The sequence below is a fragment of the Pezoporus occidentalis genome, unplaced genomic scaffold (assembly GCF_034315485.1).
Source record: "Pezoporus occidentalis ecotype Australia unplaced genomic scaffold, CSIRO_AGI_Poc_V1 ctg165, whole genome shotgun sequence".
NCBI lineage: Eukaryota > Metazoa > Chordata > Aves > Psittaciformes > Psittacidae > Pezoporus > Pezoporus occidentalis.
Window position 1 is genome coordinate 327,009 of NW_026913477.1, and position 20,248 is coordinate 347,256.

General features: G+C 39.5%; 1 protein-coding gene across 4 annotated transcripts in view; it reads left to right on the plus strand.

Moving 5' to 3' along the window:
- Window positions 1-2,063: 2,063 nt before the first annotated feature.
- MTMR1 (myotubularin related protein 1) overlaps window positions 2,064-20,248 on the plus strand; it is a 41,986-nt gene continuing 23,801 nt past the window's right edge. The window contains exons 1-12 of one of the 4 annotated variants that reach the window (XM_062613262.1): window positions 2,064-2,262; window positions 4,998-5,103; window positions 7,812-7,835; window positions 9,994-10,044; window positions 11,385-11,460; window positions 12,516-12,610; window positions 12,801-12,908; window positions 13,301-13,402; window positions 14,127-14,210; window positions 14,849-14,998; window positions 15,833-16,021; window positions 17,075-17,260. In XM_062613262.1, coding sequence (XP_062469246.1) covers window positions 2,135-2,262; window positions 4,998-5,103; window positions 7,812-7,835; window positions 9,994-10,044; window positions 11,385-11,460; window positions 12,516-12,610; window positions 12,801-12,908; window positions 13,301-13,402; window positions 14,127-14,210; window positions 14,849-14,998; window positions 15,833-16,021; window positions 17,075-17,260 — 1,299 coding nt within the window. In that variant the 5' untranslated portion in view covers window positions 2,064-2,134. The remainder of the gene's footprint in view (window positions 2,263-4,997; window positions 5,104-7,811; window positions 7,836-9,993; window positions 10,045-11,384; window positions 11,461-12,515; window positions 12,611-12,800; window positions 12,909-13,300; window positions 13,403-14,126; window positions 14,211-14,848; window positions 14,999-15,832; window positions 16,022-17,074; window positions 17,261-20,248) is intronic. The other 3 variants (XM_062613264.1, XM_062613263.1, XM_062613266.1) reach the window with 3 other exon arrangements.

Sequence of the window (20,248 nt, forward strand, 5' to 3'; positions counted from 1 at the left end):
ATTTTTTTTTAAGTAGTTTCAAAAGTAGCACAAACCTTGCTGCTTGATATTTAATTAATATTTTGCATATTCTCAGAAGTTTAATGATATTCAGGCAGTCCAGGAAATACTGCAATTCCCAATTTGTAAGGGACTTTCATATTGTTCTTTTAAAGGAGATATTTTGATTCTTGAGGGTTTTGTCATTGTAAATTATTGTACATGTGGTGAGTTTTGATCTGCAAGATGTGATAGGATTATATATAAATTAAGTTCTGTGTAATTATATATTATATTATTAGAAATTCTGAAAGTTTATAAAGTGTAAATATTTTGCATATGAAAACTAAATTTAAAGCTAGTTGCATAAAATAAGTTGAAGTTTAGAGGACATCTGAATATTTTTAGAATGGTATTTTTTCAAAGGAATAGAAGTATACCGCCTTGTGATTAAATTCAGTAGATACACTGAGTTGCACTATTGTTTTCAGGGAAGCTCAGAGCATACACCATGCAAGTTCTAAATATGCACGATTTATGACTTAATTTTATCCTCTAAATTTCATTCTCCCATTAATGTTCTTCACTGTGTGCTTCCAAAATAACAATGTTGTCCCAAAATCTTGACTTGATAAGGTAAATGAGATGCATTATATCTGATAAATGAAGAAGGATCCTTAATTGTTCATGATATATTTACATTTTGAAAGCTATGCATACTCGGGTATATTTGCCTTCTATTGTGGTTTATAAAAAAAAAAAAGCTATTTTTACTAGAATATTTGAAGTTTCTGTATTTGAGTTGAACGTATTGGGGACATCTCTGAGCAGTGTGGAGAAGTTCCAAAAATCTAGTTGTTTTACTGTGTAAACACTACATGTTAACCTGCTGCATTTGGGAGAGTTTAATATGGAAAGGGATCTTTTTGCACTTATTACATATATACCATTCTTCATATTACTCCTTCAGTCGAATTTCAGTCTTTGAAGCTCTCTAACAGGTCTGTGTGGGCTTGGATTTTTTTTTTTTTTTTTTTCCCATTCAACAGATAAAGATACTTGTTTTAATTCTATTTTTTACATGGCAATGGTAGGCAAACGTAGGTGTGTTTTTAATACAGTACTTTCTGGAAAATACTAGTTTGAAGTTGTGAATGTCAGCATACAAACTGATTTATGTTAAACAGGAAGCTCTTCTTCCCCTTGTGTGCATGATCCGAGCTGTCACTGTGCATGTTGGGCATTGCCTGGTGCTTCCATCCCTTTGGACCATCCATCCCCTGCAGCTGACAGCAAGCCTGGGGCAGTGAATGAAGGAGTTCCAGGTCCTGTGTGCCCTTTCCTGGAGGTGTAAAAGAGCAGGGATGTAAACATCAGCGGCTCTAAGTGCTTCATGTCCCATATGAAATGTCCACCTCAGAATGCTTCCTTTCTTTTCTGTTGTTGTATTTCCATGGACCTGAGTAGATAAACTTTATAAATAACTGAAGCCCACTACACAAACTAGGCTCTGTGTTGGATGCCTTCTTTATTTGGGTATTATTGGTATCCCTTAGAACTAATTTGTGTACTACCTCCTTTTGATGTGTTTTTCTCACGCTGCCTTGAGTTCAGTTGTTGCCTCGCCGTGAGCATTTTGTCATGCTTGAGGAAGCAGCCTCATAACCTGGCCAGTACTCTCCCTTGGTGACCGTGCCCCTGGAGACCGCAGCACTGCGCTGGAGCCGGGTGTGACTTGTGAAGCGACTTTGGGGCGTTGAGGGGGAGAGTTTAACATCCGTCTGCCATGTACGTGTGTGAGCGGAGAAGCAATAAACATGATGTCCGTTTCAAACCCTTTACCTCTGACAGGCGGTTTACCATGGCACGCGGTCCATGCCTGCCCGGGCTAGTGCCAGAGGGGCCCCCGTCGCCCTCCCCTCAGCCCCGGCCCGGCCTTCTCCCGCCGCGCGGGGCCGCTGCCCGCCCTCGCGGCGGCGCGGAGGCCTGTGGGTAAGCCTAGCCGCCAGGTGACAGCTCTCGGCCGCCGGCGGGGCCCGAGCGGGCCGGGCTGAGGTGCCAGGGCCGGGCCGGGCGGTGGAGCGGGGCGGGGAACGAGGAGGGGCGGCAGCCCTCCATCCCGGCGGCGCGGCGGGCACCGCCGGCGGCCGGAAACATGGAGCGGGCGGCAGCGGCGGCTGGGCCGGCGGTGGAGGGCGGCGGCGTGAACCGGCGAGCCGTGCGGGCGGCGAGCGCGGCGGCAGGGGCAGGGTCGCGGCAGCCCAGCACGGAGACTCTGGACAGGTGAGCGAAGCCGGCGGGAGAAGGCGACTCCGCTTCCCGCGCTCGGTGCGGGGCGTCGCGGCCTGCCCTCCGCGGAGGGCGCCCCTCGGCCCGCGCCCCGGCGCAGCGCGGCCCCCTGCCATGGGGCGGGCTCTCCCCGCTTTTCCGCGCTTCTCCGTGCCCCGAAACCGGCCTGGAAGCGGGCGCGGAGCCGGAGGACTTAAATCTGGGAGTTCACTCCAGTGCGCGCGGTCTGACGGTGGATTGTCCCCGGCGGGGAACCGGCCGTTGTCAAAGTTTCCTGCTCGCGGTTGTGTGTTTTTCATCATTACCGTCATCGATGGTTCGGAGGAGGCCGGGGCTGCAGGGCGGAGCTCGGGCCGGGTGTTTTGGGGCAGTGCGTAGCTTCTCCTCTTCCCGAACTCAAGTGAGGCTGTTCTCAGCCTTTAAGGGTTTATTCCCGATTTTGTTACTCACTTATTTCTCATGCACGCCTGTATTTCCCCTTCAGCGGTGTAACTGATTTACCGTCGGTGCGTGTGGTGGCTCCGCGCCTGGTGCCGCCGGTGCAGGTGCTCCGGTGTCATACAGGGGCTGGACCTGGCCAGGTGTTGTCACATCTCCTTGTGCACTCACCGACACGGTACCTCCTTCCTTTAGAAGGTTCCAGCTGGCGGCAGACTACAGAGCCGAGTTCAAAAATCCTTAAACAAGGGGTAGAAACTAGCGGAAGCTTCTCCCAGATGAAAAATGAAGAAAAGCCACTGTATTTAAGAATCACTGCCAGGTTGCAGTCTCCATATTCTCTCTATATTAGGAGAAATCTGGAATTTTAGATTCTTCTAGTGAAGGTGGAAATCAAATGTCCATTTTCTGTCACTGAAACTCACAACTTTGTATTTCCTGATAATGCGCATTCTTATCATAGTCTCCTTGTTTCTTCTCCTCATCTTGTTCTACTCTGGAAAAGTTATAATGTCCATTTTTCATACAATTTACTTATTTGCCAGTGTGGTTGTACCAGGCTGTGCTGATGTGCATGACCTCAGGTGAGACAGAATGAAAAGACATGTGCTGGTATTTGACCCACTTGGCAGATGGTGATAAGTCACAGCTGTGTTCAGCATCCTAAGGTTCACTGATACATCCTCAGACACTGATTGTAGAGATGGAGCTGCCTTGACATTTTTTCCTCCTGATGTTGTCTTTGCTGATGTAGTGATACCCGATGAAGATAAGCCATAGAAAAATAAATCCTTTTCTTGATTGACAAGTAAATGCGTATTTGGAAACAAACTTAGGCAACCCCTAGGAAGATGTACTAGAAATTAAGAGATGTGAAAGAAGGAGAAATGGATGGGATCAGAAAAGGTCAGCTCATGCACTCTATTACAAAACTGCAGTGAAAAGTTTCCTTAGGTGAATCTGGATTCAGGTTTAGCACTAACCTGACAGTTGCCTTCATTGTTCAAGCAGGAATACCATAGATGTGTTTTAGTTGCAAAACAACATTTTGGGATCTAGTGCTCTGTAGCATCTTGTAGGTGGAGAGAAAACTACAAAAATGTATCAGTTCTGAAAGAGCTTTCATGTCAGTTGTTGCATGCAGCTTCACCTTGTATCTACCTATACTAGCAGAGTCAATGTGTGAAAAGACTTCTTGGTAAGGTGAATTGGTCATCTTATGTGAGGATCCCACCCTCTTATTGTCCAGGTCCTGGTGCACCTGTTGGGTGCTGAGTATGAGCTGACTTCGGTGTCACTGGATACTCACAGAATCCAAAGCTGGTTTATGAATGAATTCTAAAAATGAATTAACATTTTCTTTCTGTATTTGACTTCCAAATAAGCATTAAATCTGTGGAAGAGCCCAGCTGAGCTGTTTGAAGAGTTAGCACTTAGCTAAGCTGTGGCTGCCCCGGCGCTCAGGGAACAGTTCCCTCTGACATTCCCAGTTTTCCATCAGATACTGGTGTTTCTTGAAGCAGACCTAGTGCATTTCAAAGTGGCTGGCAATAAACTGTAGTTGTTTCTTGGTCTCCATACTATGTTATTTGTGAGCAGCGCTAGTTCAGGAGACTGTTCTCAAGACCATCATCCTGGGTTTAGTGCTATTCTGCTTTTCAGATGCTTTGTCCCTAAAGGGTTCTTATAAACACGGTGCACTGCAGAATTCCTTACTGTGGCATGGGAAGGCCTGTCCAAAGATTATTCAGAGATTATTTTATGAGTAGGAAAAAAAATGCCTAACTAGAAGTTACACATTAGAAAACATGTATTTTCTACATTTAATATTGATATAGAATACAACACTAGCTTAGTTGAAATTTTTAAATACTAGCATGGAGTAATTGAATTTTGAGGATTTACTGAATAACCAGGAAATCATACTAAGGAAAGCGTAAGGAGTTTCCTGTTACTTGACCAAATTCATTCAGTGGATGGCTTTGAGAAAAAAATGTGTGAATGATGACAAAAATTACACTGGATAAGGGAACCAACATTTTTAGAAGTTCCTCAGACCCTATCCTTGCTTTTAATCTCCTGGCAGCTCAACATCTCTGATAAAATCTAGTAAAATTCTCTTCCCTGATTTGATCAGCCAAACAGTTGCATTCTGCCTATAAAGCAAGCTAATTTTCATGATATTAGTGATCATTTATGGTCTTGTTTTCTGGATGTGCTCAGTTGCTTTGCTGTTCTCAATATACATTTTGAATTACTGCTAAATAATTTGAAATATTCTGCTTCTGCAGCCCAACTGGATCCCATGTGGAATGGTGTAAACAGCTGATAGCTGCGACCATTTCTAGTCAGATTTCTGGGTCTGTCCCATCAGAAGGCATGTCCAGGGACTACAGGGTAAGTGACTTGAGAAATGCATTGATTTGTTTAAGAGAAAAGAGTGAATGATCAGGAAAGTCTTTGCTACCTTGATTATCAGGTGGTAAGTACTTAAGCTATCACTGAATGTTTCAGAACTAGAAACATCTCATTATGTGTAGGAGTCTTTTGAATCTGCTTTGTGTTTCTCTCTGTATTTAGAATAGTGGCATTGAAGTCTAGGGAATAAAAGTTAAGAGCGGTGAAAGGGAAATTAAAAGCCAATGTTTTGAATAAAATGCCAAAAGTGATTTGTCTTTTCTTTTGATTACTACATTTAATAAAAAAAATAGTAAAGTAAATTAATAGTTACAGGTTTGAAAGTGTTTCTAGTGTGTGTCATTCAGAGTACAGAATTGAGCTTTCCAGATTTCACAATAAAGAATGCAGATGTCTTTGTTCCCATGTAAAGGACAGAAATTGCTATTATTTTTTTCATTGGGTTTCACCAGAGAAAGTTTAGCAACAAACAAACAAAAAATCACCTTTTTTGTTCCCTCCCAGCAACATTTTTATCACTAAGGTAATGATTGCATAGTATGGTTTACCTGTTACGTTCTATTACGCTTTTTTTACCCCAATTCTTTCATGTTCAGTTGCTGTTTCCTATATGTAGCCAGCCAACTGAGCTATCAGGAGTGGAACATATGCAGTTTTCAGTCTCTTACAAATTGACAGAAGTCAGCTTTGTTTCAAGTCTCTTTCAGAAACCCAGGCTTCAGTTATCTAGATCCTTTTTTCTTTCCAGATTTGAAATACTTTCATGGTCTTTATTTCAAATGGCCAAGTGAAGATTTTTATCTTTTGGTTTGTTTTTTGTTTGTTTTTAATTAGATTTTAAATTATTTTCTAACATGCTTTGTGGTTTATAAGTTTGTTGTCCAGAACCAGTGTATTTTAGATTCTGTGACAGCAGGTCAGATTCAGCCCAGGCCTGAAGATGAATCCACAAAATGTTTTTGGCTGTAGCCTGCTTAAAAATTCACCTTCACAGAGTTTCACACTATTGGCACAGTCAGCAGTTTATGCTTATAAGAAAGTGTAGATCTTCCATACTATGGCAGCTGAATTGCAAATGCTTACTTTGGGTCAAGGCTAACATCTTTGATGAAACATTGTAGGAAGACTTGCATAACAGCTGTCGATGTTGTATTTGCCCTGTAGATCAAGGATTTTATTTTAGTAAAATCCAAGTATGTAAGCTTGGTGTGCAGTTTATCTCTGAGTTAGAACACATTCCTCTGGTATAAAGAGCACTTTTGAATTCTAAGTAACGTCCTTCTCTATACTAAAGTCCTCTTGGGTGTTATTTAACAGGAGTAAGTCTTTCAAGACCTAATTAAATTCTACATCATTCTCTTTCATAAAATGAAATAAGAAGAAACAAACCTGGTAGCATTCAGAATTTTGTGTATAAATCATATTTGGCATCATTGCATTGCAGTGATTTGGAATCCCATATTTGTGTATAACATGATGAAATTTTTTATCCTAGAATACCTTTAGTTACATTCAGGCCTAGTATCTTGTGAAGTGGTGTCTGTGCATTAGGAGAAGGTTTCCTTTGCACTTAGCTTCTACAAGAGTTCAGTGGTATGATTAGTTGCTTAGTCAGTATTGCTGGCAGGCTGGGTTTATTCATTATTAATGTGGAATTCACGTGCAAAAAGATAATGCCCATTTATGACTCAGTTTTCCTTTAAGACATCTTTCTCTTTTGATGTACACTGATCTATTTTCTGGGTATTCATTACCTTTGCTTACCTTGAATTGCTGCATTTTGAGACTCTTACAACAACATGGAACATTCAGGTAGGGCCAGATGCGTGTGTGTGTTTCTGGAACTGGTTCAGGCAGTTCTCTTGCTTTCTGCTGGGTTTACCAGGAACTCACGGCTTTATTCTTTCTTTCTTTTTTTTTTTTTTTTAATGTTTCAATCAAGATGTTTCCAAAAACAGGCAAATATATCAATTCTTATATCTAATGGTGTAACACATGTTACTTTGTTTAACCTGCCTTACCAGAATGTTAATTTAGAGGAGAGTGAAGATGCAAGCAAGGTGGCTGCAAATGAAATGGTCAAAACTGGAGAGCACCAAGCAAGCTCTTGCTTGCTAAACCCTTCAGCAGCATGATTTCACTGAGCTCTGCTGTGTATGTCTTCTCTGACATACTCTCTGCCTGGAGAGTATTCTTGAATGAGGGGTTCATGTAAATGAAAATTACTTAGATTATAGTAGCTGAGCATAGACACCTTCAGAAATAAGTTGAGAAGAGCTGATGTTTCCTTGTTTTGCCATTTGAATCTAAAGGATTGTACTTGTACTTGGTTGTACTTCAAGGTTGTTATTGCAGGCTCATTGTCTTCCACCTAGAAGGATTACTAGGCTCTTTCTTCTCTTTTCACTATAGCACATTGTAACTGGATAAAATGGTGATGAGTAATGAACGTTTCAAAAGAGCTTGGCATTTGTTGCATCACTAAAATGAAGTGGCAAGATTGTTTTTAGACCAAAACAATTCTGCAAATGAGAGCTACTAGATCTGTTTCATTCTTTCAAAATCTAGCTGTAATTAAAATGTTTGGGACTAGGGTTCTTCTGAAAAATCTGATGAACTTAGATGATATATTTAACAAATCAAATATGTGTGATTTGTTGGATAACCTTTTATATTTTAACTAACAGGTGTACAGGAGGCCTGTTATACGGGTAAGATTACCTTTGGCTAACAGTAAAACGGCCTCCTACCTGTTTGTCTTTTGTGCTGTGTGAGATCTTGGTGTGTCAAGCATTCTTCTTTACTTCATTAATGGTTTTTATGAACCAGTCAGACCATTTTGCTATGCAGTGCAACAGCTTCTTTGCCATAGAAATGCTTTATATACATTACAATGTTTTCATGAGCAATAAAAGTCAATGTGTAAGAGAGCAGTATTTTTAAATTATGTTTTGAATGTGCAACACTAACTTCAGTTTTATTACATTAATTTTGACAAAATGGATGCTTACAGCTGAGGCTTACATGCTTCGGACTACAGAGTGCTGTATTAGCAGCTGTAACGTGTTATCTATGCTAAAGAATATTAGTGGTAAAAGCATTATGTCTTTGTCTATCATATTTAAATAAGATACCAATTCTTGCTTGCCTTTGTACCTGTTTTGCTTTAATTGTTACCACCCTTGTAATACAATTGAAAGTTAAGTTTGAATTTAGATACCAGTGCAGTGACTTGCATCTTTTTAATCATTTTGAGACTGGGTCTTGCCTATTGTTCGCTGGAGAGAGAAAGAGGGCATGCCTTGTTTTCTTGTCCCTCTCTCTTAGTAACATTTATGGAGTGAGAAATGATCTGGATAGTGTTCTGACATTGTTCATGAAATGTGTCTAACACTTATATTCAAACAAAGACCTCTTGTTCCATCTCAAACCAAGAGATGAAGTCTGAATGATTTCTTTTTCTCATCTGTTGTTTACATATTTGAATGCTATGTGTTTAGTGCAACCGTACAAACATACAAGTTGATTCTGTATTTTATTTTTAAATAGAAATAATTGGTCTGGGTTGAGTAACAAAAATTGATTGTTTTCATTCTGTTTTTTCATAGTTCTTTGTAAAGGCTTTCGTCTTTGAAGGGTCTGCTATGCTTCTTTATCTTTCATTTATTTAAAATCTTTTGGTGTAGTTGCTGGTTGCCTTTCTGGTTTTCTTCCAGAGATCACAATATCTGCTTTGCTTTAATTTCAGAAACAAGATTTTTATGGTCTGAAATTTAAGTAATTTCTATGGAACAGTATCCCACCAAAACATTAATGTTAGGAGTTCTTTATAATTTTAAAAGATTTTTTACTTAATTTATAGAGTTCAAATTATCTGAAGATATCTGAAGGCCTTCCTTCAAATTTTCCTTTTTTTTAAGGTTCTGTAAAAAGAAAAATTGACTTTAGCAAACATTTGTAAATTTAGACTGAGGCTGGTTTTGCAGTCTATCAAGTGAGAAGTTCTTTTTATCTGAACTGGGAATAATAGACTATCATGAGCACAACTTCTCTCCAGTTAATAAAGAAAGAAGACAGAAGACCAATTTTGCCTGAATATATTAAAACAATTCCTTCATATGACCCTATGACATTTGTGCTTCTCTCTGGAGTACACAAGGACCTTATGTTTATTAAAGAGATTTAATTAATATTCAGGAATTCCTGACAACATGACTCAAAATTGACACAAAAATGTGGATTGTTTGTATATTTTGCTATGAAGAATAATTTTGGGTAAATTTACTAGATATTCAGCAGCAACACAGAAGTTGCTGGAAGTATAGGTGAAACCATGAAACTGGAAGTTCAATTAAAACACGTTTTACACAGTGGATCATTTTCTAATTTGTTGAGATACTTTTATTTGATGTCAACCTATATTTTCCTTAAAACATTGCATGAGTCTTCCCCTAATGCTACAATTGCAAGCTGTACTCAGTTTCTTCTATTGATAAGCATGTGGCATACTTTGAGTACATTTTCTTCACTATGAGGTTGTTTGTCTTAAAAAGACAGTGCATGCTTTTATGTTCTTATCTACCTGCACTGACTCTTTTGTGAAAAAGGGAGTGTATTTTTCTTTTTGTGCTGTGCCAAATAACATCAAAAGGATAGTGCTAACAGCTTGGATTCCTTTCTGTGGAAGGTAGTGTGTGCCAGGAGTAGAAGATTTTGAATAGCTAAACTGAAGTTAAAGTATATGCTGTCTTTTTAAGGAAAGTGAAAAAAGGGAAAAAAAAACAAAGAAAAGATTCTGTCCTTTCACCTGTTGTGCATGTTTTTTCCTGTTACTTCTCTCTTGCCCTACTGCTGCCTCATGCAATGCAGGAGATTCAGGATGGACACAATGGCTATCATTCTGAAGCAGAACCTGATCAGGTGGCGAGTTTTACTCATCTTTCATTCATTAACTGTGTAGCAAGGTACTATATATTAGTACTTGTAGATCACATAGAAATCTTCTTCATGCAGGAGAATCCATAGAAAGCCTTTAGTATGCTAACTGGTTACATGCTAGGTAGGGTTTTCGTGTAATGTCAAGTAGTCTAAAATGTAATACTGCACGTAAACCCCTACCTGACAGATCGCATTCATCCTTCTAAATCTGCAAGTATTGGCTAATCCTCTAAATGTCATCTCTCGTGATAGGATGCTGAATGTAAAATTTTGTTAGTTTAGAAGAAAATCTAAAGCCAGAGATCAATTTAAATATCTTCAGAAATTATTTATTAGTGCGGACTTGGGGTAGTTTCTTGGAGGCAGACAGATCGTACCAATTATTTGAATGTAAATCTGACCTGTGATGTAAGAGAAGAGTTATTAACATAGTCCATTATATTTGTTCTTACTTTAGGATGTAAAATTTGAAACCTTAATATGTCATCATGTTGACCTGAGAGAGATCGCTTTCTCACATGATCCTTAAAAGTCCTGTAAACCCTTTTTTTCTTAATTAAAATCTTTAGCACGTTGTAAATCTTAGCTGCCAATGAAGGACCCAAAGGTTCAATCCTGTATCATCCAGGAATGAAGCAATTTACCTACATGAAAATTTATGGAACTAGCTCTTATTTTAAAATTGCTAATTGTTCTTCTATATTTCATTATTACTTCATTCTTTAAGCTGACCTTCTGGATCCAACATTCTTATAGTGGACCTCTTCCTTAACCTGTGGCACTCTCAATAGAGTATTGATTGAAACAGAGCATCGTGGAGTGCTTCTGACTTACTCCCATGAAAAATACAAAGTTAGAATATTAAATAAATAAAGCTTCTGCCATAAAATTCTCTCAGATGAAAATACTCAAACAACATTAAAAATAGAAAAAAAAGTATAAGCTTTAAAATGTTCTCAAGTAGATAAAATACCCCAAATAATACCTGCATTTAGCAAAAGACTAACAACTTAATTATAAATTTGGGCTGATTTCACTGTTCATGTTTTTGTATGCTGTATGTCTCTAGCATGTGAAACTACAATGCGTCATTACTAATATGTTACTAACATGTATGCCTGTGTAATAGTTATAATAGCAAGTGTCGTGTTTATGTTTTTATTTTTTTTTACTATGGTACCATTTAATACAGTTGTGCCTTGTAAAAAAAGACACACTTCTTGTGTTCCAGTAATCTGGTAGTAAAAGCACTTAGCATCAAAATATATCGATGTAGTACAGATGGGAAGTGAGATTTACTCATGGTTTTGGATTTCTGCCAGGCACTGCGGGATGGAAACAAACTAGCACAGATGGAAGAGGCTCCACTTTTTCCTGGAGAATCAATCAAAGTTATTGGTAAGCATACTACTGAGTACTACACTGAATACTGTTAAATCACTAGTTTATTTATTTAAAACCAGAACATTGTTTCCTTTTGACTTTTGATATTTTAATTTAATGCCACTTTAGATTAGCTGATTTGGTGTGGATTTCTTTTGTCTTTCAAATCCAAATGTAGGAAGGAAAAATCGGTTCCTGAGGATGGCTTGCTCCATGTAGATGGAGCAAGCCATCTACATGGAGCCCAGGGGGCCTGTGGAATCTCCTACATTGGAGATATTCAAGGCCCGCCTGGACAAGTTCCTGTGTGATGTACTCTAGGTTCCCCTGCTCTTGCAGGAGGGTTGGACTAGATGATCTTTTGAGGTCCCTTCCAACCCTTAGGATTCTGTGATTCTGTGATAAATCAGCTTTTTCAAGGGTTAGTTTGTTCCATATGTGTGTATGGGGTTGTATTTCTGCCTGGGGATGCCAAGGATACTTCATAGATTCAAAAGCTTCAGAACTGTAATAGCAAAGAAGATGAAGCTATAGAAAACTTAGTTTCTAGTTCTTAGTGAGATTTATTTCACTTTGACCTGTGACAGCAGACTGTGTTAGCAGTACAATACTTGGCTGGAAAAGAATACTAGCTCTTTCAAATAAAAGTGAACATGAAGATATGGGGCTGTAATTGAATTAGGTGGAAGTCAGTTGTGTGCAGATGAGTAATTGGATGGGCTGAGATGACTGTGGGTGCTTTACACCTCAGAGAAGGGACCAAAGCCATCCAAAGCTAAGAATACCAGCAGGGTGCTTTGTTACCTGCATGCCTTTACTGCAGCCCATGCTACCTAAGCCCTGCCTCAGTTCCTGAGCAGCCACGGGACTGAGGAATTTGATTGTTTTCACCATTGAGCTAAAGACAGCTCTCAGTCCTGACAGCATCTGAAGAGTGGGCTTTACTATAGAGGTCAAGCATCAAAATCTTACAGAACTGCTAAAATCTTGGTATTTTTAAATGGAAATATACTTTTATGGAAGAAATGCCTGTGATAGTAAAACAAAGCTTTAATTGGTCTGTTTTCCAGCTAAAGATGTTATGTATATCTGTCCATTTATGGGAGCAGTAAGTGGTACTCTAACAGTGACGGACTTCAGAATGTATATCAAAAGTGTTGAAAGGGTAAGACTTCACTATTTATCTGCATATTGTTTCACATAGGACTGTTGCTGAGGTAGATTTCAGAAAGTGTTAAGTTTAGTGTAAGTGAATGTGTTAAATGGGAATTGTAGTTGACTCTGAAGAAACATATGTGAGCAATATTAGTTTGTGTTCCTCCTATTGTATAACAAAATTGCTTTACAAATTTCAGGATCCACCTTTTGTTATTGATGTTCCCCTTGGAGTCATAAGTAGAGTTGAAAAAATTGGAGTACAGAGCCACGGAGACAACTCATGTGGTATAGAAATAGTTTGCAAGGTATGGTGTGGTAGAGATTTATTCGTATTAAAGTATTTTCATCTCATTTTCCTGTAAGAGGAATCTGCATGCACATGTGCTGTTTTTCTGTCTGTTCAGTTCCCTGTATTTGAACCCTGCTTCATCTAGATAATATATTTCAATTCCTCTTATGATACTTGCAGTCTTAAATACTTCTGCCTTTTGTCTCAAGAGTGGATTCAAAGGAAAAGTGGCTATTTTTATATCTAGCTACTCCAGTGATGATCCTTGTCATCTGGTACTAACTCTGTTCTAATGTGGATTAGATGATGTCAGTGTCTTAGTGCTACATATGCCTTCCTTCAGTCAAATTTCTTATAACTGCCTTCGTTTTTTTCATAGAGTAAAATAGTGTAACTTATTTTTGACAGGATATGAGAAATTTGCGGCTGGCCTATAAACAGGAAGAGCAGAAGAGATTAGAGATCTTTGAAAACCTTGTAACACGTGCGTTTCCTGTTTCTAATGGGCTGGTAAGTCTGAAGATGTAGAGCAGGCTGTCACTGGCCATCTTCTTTTTGGAAAATATAGGTGGGGAAATAAAGGGCTGTATAACAACAATAGAAATGTTGATTCATAAAATCTGTTAGAGAGCACCAAGCTACTCTGTCCCTGTTTCCTTGTTGCATTAATTCTTAGAACATTATGTTGTGTCCTGCTAGCAGTGAAGTTAGTTAACATGTACATAACTGCTGAGATCTGCATTTGCCTAATGTAGCTGATTAAAAATATATATGTATTGACTCTTATTTTCTGCAGCAGATAATTCAGTCTGGAAGTTCTGTTGAAAATAACAAATAAGTACAAGTAGTCTTGTTATTAGTTAGCTGCAGAATGCTACTTCATTTGCTTGTATGGGTATGGAACTAATTGAGAGGTAGGAGACCAAGGTCCTCATCCTGGCTTTGCCATTGATGTGTTGTATAGTCACAGGCAAGTAACTTCAGGTCTCTGTATTTCCTATCTTGATTTTGTTCTTGATTTTGTTAATTATATGGCATGTACTTGAAGGAGGAAATGGTGTTTCATTTTCTTTTTAGCACAGTATTGTCCAGTCTTGACTGAAGGTTTCATGTTTGCTGTTAAAAGAGTTTTTGAAGTGTTAGGTTTGAAATATTTGAAGGTTCACTCTTTTAGAACTTATTGTGCTTACAGCCCATCAGACACTAATTTATGCCTTTGCTGTCTTATCTGTAGCCTCTTTTTGCGTTCAGCTATAAAGAAAAGTTTGCTGTTAATGGCTGGAAAGTGTATGATCCAATTGTGGAATATAAGAGGCAGGTAAGTTATAGAAGTACTTAGTATATTATTTTTTCTCCATCTCCCCCAGACACATTTAAGCAAGAAAAAAATACTAAAGGAAGCTCCAAGTTTTCAACTCTGTTTACATACACACACTGTATAGATCTCCTGTTTAGATAATGAAACGCAAGTGACACCGAGAGTGTTAAGTGCCTGCTGAAGTTGGTGGAAGTAACATGTGCTGAGTACCTGAGCAAATTGGTCTATCTTTACGTGCATTCTTAAATCCACATTTTCCAAGTGCTCTTTCTAGAAAATATAGACTTTATAAAAACCTGCATTTGAATAAGCATCAAACAGAAGAATAACTGTTGTTTGCCATTGAGGATCTACAGTTTGATAGTTGCAAAAGTATTTTTGTTTCACTATATGGTCACTTTTTACCTGAGCATGCCACCCATTCAATTGGTTATTTCACATATAAGTTTTAAAGATAGTAAAGAGGAATTTTGGTTTATGGTTCACTCTGGAGACCTAAATTTTTAAACTTATTTAAAAGAAAAATGTGGTTACACTTCTTTTTTAAAAAGTACGCAGCCTATAAAAATATTCATTGCCCCAAATTCATGTGTAAAGGTCTAACCTGAAAAATACAAAAATGTTTTGCTTTCATACAGGGCTTGCCCAATGAGAGTTGGAAAATATCCAAAATTAACAGCACCTATGAGCTTTGTGATACATATCCTGCTATTCTCGTTGTGCCAACCAGTGTAAAGGATGATGACCTCTCAAAAGTGGCAGCGTTTAGAGCAAAAGGCAGAGTTCCGGTAAGTGAAACTTCTACAAGGAGGTATAAGTACTCTACAGATCTGTAGCTTATAAGAAATTGGACTTCTTTTAAGGCTTTTTTTTTTATTATTATTTTTAATAACAGTGGGTTGGCTTCCTTCCTGAAGCAGTGAGGTAGGGAGCAAAGAAAGAAGAATTAGGGATTAGGCTTGATGGGTTTAGAACTGAAGAGAACAACTACAGTGTTGAAATGTGAGTCTAATTGCTTGGTTATTGTGCCGTATAATAAATTTTTGTTTGTAGTTAATGCTTCTAAGCCACAGTGGGATCTGGTGCTAATTCACATGTTAGCCTGTGTTCTGATTTGGTGTGGAATATGTTACCGTCATAGCAGTCTTATTGAGAATAGACAAGTTTTGCAGGTAGCATAGGAACACCTTTAAATATATTAAATAGTGACAGTTTTCATGCTATAGATCTGCTTACCAAGGTAGTGTACAGGTCTGTAGACTTCCACACAGAAGTTTTTTGTCTTCCGTTGTTTCTGGAGGAGTTTTCTTGTTTGTCTTATGTTCCTTTGTTAGGTTAGTTGTTTTTTTTTTTGTTTTTTCTAATTAGTAAGATGCAATACAGGCTTAGTTTTTATTAGAAATAAAAGCTAAGATGTTTAGAATCACTTTGCATTTCAAGCTGAGATCTGGGATGAGCAGTGCTAGTGTGCTCTCAGTATGGTTTTGCGTCAGCTCGTCCTTAAATTTGCACTTGTTAATTTGCCAAGAAGTAACATGTAGGCAGTATAATTGTCTAATTGCACTCTGGTCTACTGCTTTTATAGTAGTATAGTAAACTAAAATAAATTTCTTTTCTTTCAGGTGTTATCCTGGATTCATCCTGAGAGCCAAGCAACAATAACACGATGCAGTCAGCCATCAGTCGGCCCAAATGATAAACGTTGCAAAGAAGATGAAAAATATTTACAGACAATAATGGATGCCAATGCTCAGTCACATAAACTGATCATCTTTGATGCCAGACAGAATAGTGTTGCAGACACAAACAAGGTAAGTTCATATCATAACATTAGTAGTTCTGTCTTTATTACAAGGCTAAAGATTAAGAGATGAGAATGAGGAGAGCTTGATGTTGAAAAGAGATGGAAAAGGGTCTCTAAAGAGGGCATGAAAAGGAAAGTAAGCTGCTTGTAGAATTTTGGAAGGGCTGGCAGGAGCTAAAAGCAGCATGAAGACATAGCTAAAAAATGATGTGGTAAAGCCTAGAAAAGACCAAAGGTTTCAGTAGTAGCAGTTATTTTTCTCCCTCCTAGTAGCTGGTGCAGTGCTAGTTTTTCAACTTTAGCCTGAGAACAACGCTGATAACACACTGATGTTTTTAGTTGTTGCTAAATAATGCTTACTCCGATCAAGGACTTTTCAGTCTTATGCTCTGCCAGTGAGGAGGGCACGGGAAGCCAGGAGGAAGCAGAGACAGAACACCTGACCCAAACTAGCCAAAGGCGTATTCCATACCACGGCATGTCATGCCCAGTATATAAGCTGGGGGGAGTTACCCTGAATGCCCAGATCACTGCTCGGGTCAGGCTGGGTATCGGTCAGCGGGTGGTGAGCAATTGTATTGTGCATCGCTTATGATGCATTTATTGTTTTCTTTTCCTTTTCTCCTTGTTATTTCCCTTATCGTTGTTATTACTGGTGGTAGCAGTAGTGGTTTGTGTTATACCTTAGTTACTGGACTGTTCTTATCTCAACCCTTGGGATTTACATTCTTTTGATTCTCTTCCCCATCCTTCCAGGAGGAGGGTGGTGGTGGGGGTGGTGGTGGTGAGTGAGCGGCTGCGTGGTTCTGAGTTATTGGCTGGGCTTAAACCATGACAATGGATGTATTATCATTTGTAGCCTCTTACAAGTAGAATTTCTTTCATCTAAAAAAAATAGTCTAGTGCTTCTTAGAAAAACAAAAGCCAACAATATGTTTTTATTATGCTAAAATAATCGTGTTTCAGAAAATCCTGAAACCTGACCAGAATAACTCTCAACCTTATACTGAAATCCTGTACTTGTACTTTTCTACATCTGTTTTTACTTTTTGAATGACAGGCTAAAGGTGGAGGATATGAAAGTGAAAGTGCCTATCCAAATGCAGAGCTAGTCTTTCTGGAAATTCATAATATACACGTGATGAGAGAATCCCTGCGTAAACTTAAAGAAATAGTTTATCCTACTATTGATGAGACTCGGTGGTTATCAAATGTGGACTCCACCCATTGGCTGGAATATATAAGGGTAAAATACTTTTGATATGGAAAATCAGTTGTGTTTTTAAACCATGTTTTTAACTTACGTTTCTGAAAATATTAATAGAATAATGTCTAGATTTAAGCACATTGCTTTCATCAGGGTAATCATCTTAAAACCCCTTAATTTTTAAATCAGTATTCCGTAATAACTTCGTGTTTCAAGTTTTATGTATTGGTAGGTAATGTGTTAATTCCTAATAGCACAGTATTGTATTTATTGTTGGACAGTGTTTTATTTTCTTGAGAGGGGATGTTTGTGAGCAGTCCAGGGTTATCCCTGCTTTTTGGAAGAGTGCCCTGGGAACTTCAGATTCTATTTGAACAACTGCCAGAAGGCCTTGACTGTAAATCCTGCGATCTTTCTCATCCTTCCCTCTGTCAATGCAGTGTTGGTGTTCTTGTGCTAGGCTGTTCATGGCCTGTTTATAGTCAGCACTCTACTGGCTTATAATCCACTCTATTATTTAACATAATATTAAAATAAATCACTACCATACTCAGTTTTACACTCTATTTCACTGACCTCTGAAATTTTTCATTATCACGTCCGCTCTCCTGTTTATGATGAATATGGATTGAGTGGAATTTGTTTTATTAGCAACTCGCTCAAATGTCACTCATGCAAAACATGTTTGGGATCGTTCATTAGTTTTACTCTATTAACTAGTGCTTGCTATCTGCTGCAGGAGAACCAGTAGAGGGAGCAAACGCTAAATTAAGAATTAAACGAATTTAATGATCTTTTGGGACAGTTTAATGTTTTTATTCTCTTGAAGTTGGACTGTTTCAAATAGCGTTGGGAATCTGAGTATCTGGAAACCTTTTCTGATCAGCCTGGCATTTAATGAGATAATCTGTTTTTAAAAGTGCAGTTGTTTGGGCTGGTGGTCACCTTTGAAGACATTGAAGTCATTGACTTCAGTGGGGTTCCTGGGCTTGGACCTGTCTGAAGTGGACCTTGATGCCATTGTTGCACAGATGACAATAGCATGCAATTTTAAATTTCATTTAAATTATTTTAAAGAGTTGACGCACACATAACATTCTTCATGGATGTGTCCCTTACGTGATATTTAACACTTATGCCTTGGCAGCACAAACTGTGGCCTGATTTCTTACAAGATGCCACTACTGTGTTGGCAGTGTTGATAGTATCTCCCTGTGCTTTTATCCAAGAATCACTTGTCTGCCTTCTCTTCTCCAGGCTGAACAGCCTCAGCTTTCTCAGCCTGTCCTCATATGGAAGGTGCTCCAGTCCCCTGATCATCCTTGTGGCCCTTCTCTGGACTTGTTCCAACAGTTCTATGTCCTTTTTATGTTGAGGACACCAGAACTGTACGCAATACTCCAAGTGAGGTCTCACGAGAGCAGAGTAGAGGGGCAGGATCACCTCCTTCGACCTGCTGGTCACGCTCCTTTTGATGCAGCCCAGGATACGGTTGGCTTTCTGGGTTGCGAGCACACACTGAAGCCGGCTCAACGTTAAGTTTCTTGTCAACCAACACCCCCAAGTCCTTCTCTGCAGGGCTGCTCTGAATCTCTTCTGTAGCTGTGTGAATCTCTTCTGTAGCTGTGTGAATCTCAACCTGTAGCTGTGCCTGGGATTGCTCTGACCCAGGTGTAGGACCTTGCACTTGGCATGGTTAAACTTCATGAGGTTGGCATCAGCCCACCTCACAAGCGTGTCAAGGTCCTTCTGGATGGCATTCCTTCCCTCCAGCGTATCAACTGAACCACACAGCTTGGTGTCATCGGCAAACTTGCTGAGGGTGCATCAATCCCACTGTCCATGTCACTGACAAAGATGTTGAACAAGGCCGGTCCCAACATGGATCCCTGAAGGACACCACTCGTTACTGGTCTCCAGCCGGACATTGAGCCACTGACCACAATTCTTTGCATGCGGACATCCAGCCAGTTCTTTACCCACTGAGTGGTCCATCCATCAAATTGATGTCTCTTCAATTTAGAGACAAAGATGTAGTGTGGGACAGTGTCAGACGCTTTGCAAATTCCAGGTATATGACGTCAACTGCTCCACCCCTGTCCATCAGTTCCATAGCCCCATCATAGAAGGCCACCAAATTGGTCAGGCAGGATTTCCCCTTAGTGAAGCCATGCTGGCTGTCACCAAGCACCTTGTTGTTTTTCATGTGCCTTAGCATGCTTTCCAGAAGAATCTGCTCCAAGATTTTGCCAAGCACAGAGGTGAGACTGACTGCTCTGTAGTTCCCTGGGTCTTTCATTTTCCCCTTCTTGAAAATGCGGTTATATTTAGGGAACTTCACCTGACTGCCATGATTTTTCAAGTATGATGGACAGTGGCTTAGCAACTTCATTTGCCAGCTCCTTGAGGACCCATGGATGGATTTCATCAGGTCCCACGGACTTGTGCACATTCAGGTTCTTAAGATGATCTTGAACCTGATCCTCTCCTACAGTGGGCCTAAGGTCTTCATTCTCACAGTCCCTGCACCTGACTTCCAAATGTTATGTAGATTATTTGTATGTTATATAGATTAGTTTTCTGCTTTTATTGAAAACCAGGCTGGTTTTAGTATTTGCACTTTTTTAGTGCAGTAAAGTTTTGTAACTAAGGTTGGGCAGAGAAGAGATTCAGAGCAGCCCTGCGGAGAAGGACCTGGGGGTGTTGATTGATGAGAAACTTAACATGAGCCAGCTTCAGTGTGCTCTCACAGCCCAGAAAGCCAACCATATCCTGGGCTGCATCAAGAGGAGTGTGACCAGCAGGTCGAAGGAGGTGATCCTGCCCCTTTACTCTGCTCTCTTGAGACCTCACTTGGAGTATTGTGTGCAGTTCTGGTGTCCTCAACATAAAAAGGAACTGTTGGAACAAGTCCAGAGAAGGCCACGAGGATGATCAGGGGACTGGAGCACCTCCCGTATGAAGATAGGCTGAGAAAGCTGGGGCTCTTCAACCTGGAGAAGAGAAGGCTGCGTGGAGACCTCCTAG